General features: G+C 34.1%; 1 protein-coding gene across 1 annotated transcript in view; it reads left to right on the plus strand.

The window, feature by feature from the left end:
• Positions 1-5,188, plus strand: part of Rasa2 (RAS p21 protein activator 2) — a 203,036-nt gene that overhangs the window by 97,041 nt on the left and 100,807 nt on the right. Inside the window, exon 2 of the mRNA XM_019205121.2 lies at positions 1,827-1,944. Within this exon, the coding sequence (XP_019060666.1) occupies positions 1,868-1,944 (77 nt within the window). The 5' untranslated portion in view covers positions 1,827-1,867. The remainder of the gene's footprint in view (positions 1-1,826; positions 1,945-5,188) is intronic.

Here is a 5,188-nt window from a genome sequence, read left to right on the forward strand (position 1 = left end):
TTTTTTTTTTTTTTTTTTTTTTTTTTTTTTTTTTTATACAGGGGATCAAACTCTGGACCTTACCCTTGCCAGGCAGGCACAACACCACTGAGCTACACTCCGGGCCCCCAGGATTATCTACTTTAGATAAAATAGTCAGGGAAGATTTCTCTAAGGAAGTGACATTTGAGTGGAGACACCTGATAAGAAAATGCCAACCATGGGGTGATCTAGGACTAGAGCACTTCTTGGTAGTGGCCTTGAGCTTGAATAAGCTTGGCATGGCTAATGAGTGGAAAGAGGGAACACAGGGAAGAGTTAGAGGACAGTTCAGAGAGGACGGTTAGTAGGGCTGTGAAGACTGGTGTAGAAATGGAATTTTACACAGTGCAAGTTTGATCCCTGGTACCAAAAAAAAAGGAAATGGAATTTTATTCTATGTGAAATAGTATGATGTTAGAGCAGGGAATTGATGGACTGTAGTTAGTAATAAGTTTAGAAGATTATACTCCTTGCTGACAGACTGGATTGAGGAGGGGCAATAGTGGAAGCAAGGAATACCAATTAGGAAACTGTTATATTTGTCCAAATGAGACATTTTGTGGCTTGGACTTGGGAGATACCAGTAAATACAGTAGTTGGATTTGCTCGTGGACTGGGTATGGAGTTAGGAGAATGGTGAAAATAAGAAAAATATGGTTGATTGAGGAAAGAGCATGTTTTAGGGAAGGAAATCAAATGGTTTGTCTGGGACTTATTAAATCTAAGATGCCTTTTGTTGGTGAAAATAAGAAAAATATGGTTGATTGAGGAAAGAGCATGTTTTAGGGAAGGAAATCAAATTGGTTTGTCTGGGACTTATTAAATCTAAGATGCCTTTTAGCTATCCAAGGAGATGATTGAATATTCACTTCTTATGTCCAGGAGATCAGGTCTGGAGATACAGGACTGGGCGACATCAACATTAACACCTTATACTGCAGAAATTTGCTTAGAAAAGGGAAAAAGAAAAGGTGGTCCAGAACTGAATCATGAGGCAATTATAACATTTAGAGATTAAAAAAAAGTTTAAGCAGGGGGCGAGTAGAGAGTGATACAGGAAGATAGCCAGAAATACTGTATTATGGAAGCCAAGAGGACATTTTAAAAAAGGATATTAATAATCTCTCGTGTTAAATGGTGCTGCAAAGTAAAGTAGGATGAGAGAAAAATAACATTGGATTTGGCAATATGGAAGGCATTTATGACCTTGGCTAGAGTATTTTCTATGTCATAGTGGCATCTGAAGCTGATGGGTGAGGGTCAGAAAATGAATGGAAAGTGAGAAAGTGGAGGTAATGACTAGAAATGATGTTTTTGAAAAAGTTTGAAGGATGTCTAGTCTAGTAATGGAGTGGCATCAAGAGGGAACTGGTGAAGTGAAGAGATACTTTTCTTTTTGTTTGCTCTTTTTAGATTGGGAACTATCCGTACTTGTTTATGTGCTGATGGGAACAATCCAGGAGAAGGGAAAATTAATACTGGGTTAGGAAAGACGGATAATTGTGGAATAAAGTCCTTGAGGTGGTACTGGTGGAATGAAATGGAGAGCATAAGTAGGGGGATTGCCCTTTTATAGCTGAGGTGTTTCAGTGATGTGATATGACCTCATGTGTCCCTTTATAACACAGTTCCTCCCTTCAGCGCTACCAGTCTCCTTTAGGTCCAGTTGATCTTTTCCTAGTCACTAGGTGGTTTTCTTGGGGTGCTTATAATATATTCTTTCAGATTGAAATCTTTGAGCATGTAAGGCTTAGCATGAAACCGCTGGTGATATTTAACACCAGTTTTAATTTTTGTGTCAACAGGTGAAGCGAAAAATTTATTGCCGTATCTTGGACCCAACAAAATGAGAGATTGTTTCTGTACTATAAATTTGGACCAAGAAGAAGTTTATCGTACCCAAGTTGTTGAAAAATCTTTAAGGTTGGTAGAAAAATCAGATTATCATTTATGTCATACAGTGATCAGTTTTATGCATTTTCCAGATTGTTACCATTAAGACTTTATTCATTTGAAACTTTTATATTTGCCCTTGAAAGTTTTTTACAGTATGAGTTTCTTTTTAGAATCACAGAAGTTAAAGAATTTTAAGGGGCCTGAGTGTTCATTGAACTAGACTTCAGTACCTTATGCTTGGCTCCTTCTTGACAGTAGCTTTTACAAGTGATCATATGGCATTTTCTTAGTAACATGCTCCAGTGACCAAAGAATTCACTGCTTCCTTACAGCCTATTTGGTCTTTGGACTATTGTAACTCTTAGAATGCTTTTATGTATAGTTGGTTAATGATTATTAAAAATGAGAAACTACTATATGCTAAGAACATAATTAGGTTTTATTCATATACAGCATTCATGAGAACAAAATGGATACAGTGCTTGCTTTCATGTGGCTTTTCATTGCCTCAGAATATATTTTTCTCTTAATTGGATTTCTGGAGGAGTAATTTAATTCATCTTTCACAGGATACTCTTTCAAGTTTTTGAAAACAACCATCATATACCTCAGTCTGTTCTCTAGGTTAAATCTTCCCCATTTGTTTGAACTTTTCTCAAAGCGCATCATTACTGTATTTTGTTACTCCAAGAATGAATTCTTAATAGTTTGTGCAAGTTACTTAATTTAATGTAGTGCATCAGTCAGTGAACTCTTAGGTAGGTTTCTTGTCTTTGAAAGTGTAGTTGTGCTTTGATAGTATCATAGTAAATTCTAATTTATAAAATTAGAATGTGCCTCATCTGTGCTATAGCAGTTTCTGGTCATAATTCTGGTGCAGAGCTGTGCCGAAAGGATAGGTTTGGTCAGAGCAAGAGTAAAAGCAAGGGTACAGGGGAGTTGTTGAAATAACCCTGTGACATAAAGTATTATGTACCATGACTTAATATGACTCATTTTTCAGGCCAGTTATATTTCAGGGATATATTTTTGATATTTTTTCCCATATATTTTTTTCTAATCTCCAAAATTTCCCTTTATGTCTTTATTTTCAGGTTTTCTAATTTTGAATATCTGTTGAATTTTTCATAGGAAAGGACTTAATATACAAAAGCTGAAAATATTTTAGCTTTAGAAGATTTGAGTAATATACTGCAAATCTTTAGTTGTAAGTCAGATCTCCCTGTTGTATTATAATTTTGTTATTTTTAAGTATATGGTATTTAAAGTTATAAAACATGAAATTGAGTCATCAAAAGGCTGAATAATTCATCACGTAAAAAAGGAAGTTAGAGGCAAAATTGTGATTAGGGATCTGAAACTATTGAAATCTCAAATTTGTTATTTTAAATGATGGTGATTTCATATCAGTGGTAATTAGTAGTGTACAAGTAATATGTCCATAAATTTGAATTCTTGTGATAGTTTCTAATATGTAGTCTTATAAATTAGTAAGTAAAGCTAACCCACTTTTTTTTAATCTGTACCTTTGCCTTTCTGAATATTTATTAGAGGAAAATGATGAATTCCTTATTTTTTTGTCTTGTTTTCATTTAGCATTCACAGGGCTTATGGACATTGTGATAAATTGTTAAGCCAAAAAACAGTAGATACCATTTAGATTATTTATTGGTTGTACCAATACATATTATAACTTCTATATAGAAGTAGGATTGTGATGGTTTTTGTCGTATATTTTTTCTTTATATTTGCCTTTTTTCTCTCTTTGAAGTTTTTTTATGTTTTTATTTTAAATTATAAAATTATTTTATAATTTGAGTATTATTGAATTCTTAATAAGGAAGAAATTGTGTAAAACTGAAGATACTTACATAGCCCAAATAGATTTGAAGTAAGAAGCCTTCTAAACTTCTTCCTCAAGTCCTTTTAGGAAGTCAGTGCTATATAAACAAACAGTAACAGCAACAGCGAAAACCACCTTACCACATACCTGGTGCTTGCTTCTCTTCCATGGGTAGCATCATTACAGGGCAATGATAGCAATATGTTGTTAATTTAAAAACTATTTAGTACTGGCTGTATACCAGCCTTGTTAAAAAGTTTTCCTCAAGTGCATTAACTTATTTTTGAAATAAATATGTGATTAGTCAGATGTGGAAGTTGTGTTGCTATAGTAATACAGGCAATAGATCTCAGGTTGTTATTTGACTTTAAAATGTGCTTTGAAATAATTTTTGAATGTAGATATGTGATATATAAAGGAAATTCTCCATTTTATAATTGTTTATAAAATAATACAAAAGGGAAAAATACCTATATAGATCATATTTGCCTAATAGTTATTTTTCTATGTTGACACTAGTTAGAAGACTCTAGTTATTTTGACAGACCAACTTTTAAAAGTTTATTTTGGTTGCATTTGAAGAGACAAATTGAGTACAATAATTCACTAAACTTTATTACAACTAAAAAGCTGAGTCAACCATTATAGCTTCTCATTTAGTTATGACAGCCTAATGATACTGTACTTCATGGAGATAAAGAATCTTTTTTTGTGTGTGTTGTTTAAGTTAAACACTCTAAAGAAAAAAGTACTCTTGACATTTTGGAGAACAATTTGAGTTTCTACTAAGTTAAACATTCACCTACTCTTTAAGTCAGGAATTCTACTCTTCGTTTGTTTGTTTGTTGTTATTGTTGTTGTTGGATTTTTTTTTTTTTTTTTTACCAGGGATGGAACTCAGGACCTTGAGCTCGTGAGGAGGCAGTCATGGTGCCTCTGACCTAAATCCCCAGCCCTACTCTCAGTTTAATTGAAAGCATTTGTCCAGAAAAGCAATAGGGCCAGGGATTTAGCTTAGTGGTTCTGCCACCTGCCTTGCAATTTGCAAGGTCCCGAGTTTGATCCCTGGTACTAAAAAGGGGGGGTTATAAAAATATTCATAGCAGCTTCTTTAAAAATATACTTATTTTTGAGACAGGGTCTTGCTGTGTAGTTCAGGCTGGGCTGTGTAACCCAGGCTGGCCTTGAACTCACAGCAATCCTTCTGCTTTAGCCTTTCAAAGTGCTGGGATTATAGATGTGTACAACCAATGCTTTTGGTTGTTTTTGTTTTGTTTTGTTTTTTTGGTACTGGGGATTGAACTCGAGAACTTGCACTTATGAGGCAGGCAGCGGAGCCACTGAGCCAAATCCCCAGCCCCCAACAGCTTTTTATTTATTTATTTATTTATTTATTTATTTATTTATTTATTTATTTATTTATTTATT

Source organism: Fukomys damarensis, unplaced genomic scaffold (genome assembly GCF_012274545.1).
Source record: "Fukomys damarensis isolate Sample0158 unplaced genomic scaffold, DMR_v1.0_HiC HiC_scaffold_37, whole genome shotgun sequence".
In the NCBI taxonomy this organism is placed as follows: domain Eukaryota; kingdom Metazoa; phylum Chordata; class Mammalia; order Rodentia; family Bathyergidae; genus Fukomys; species Fukomys damarensis.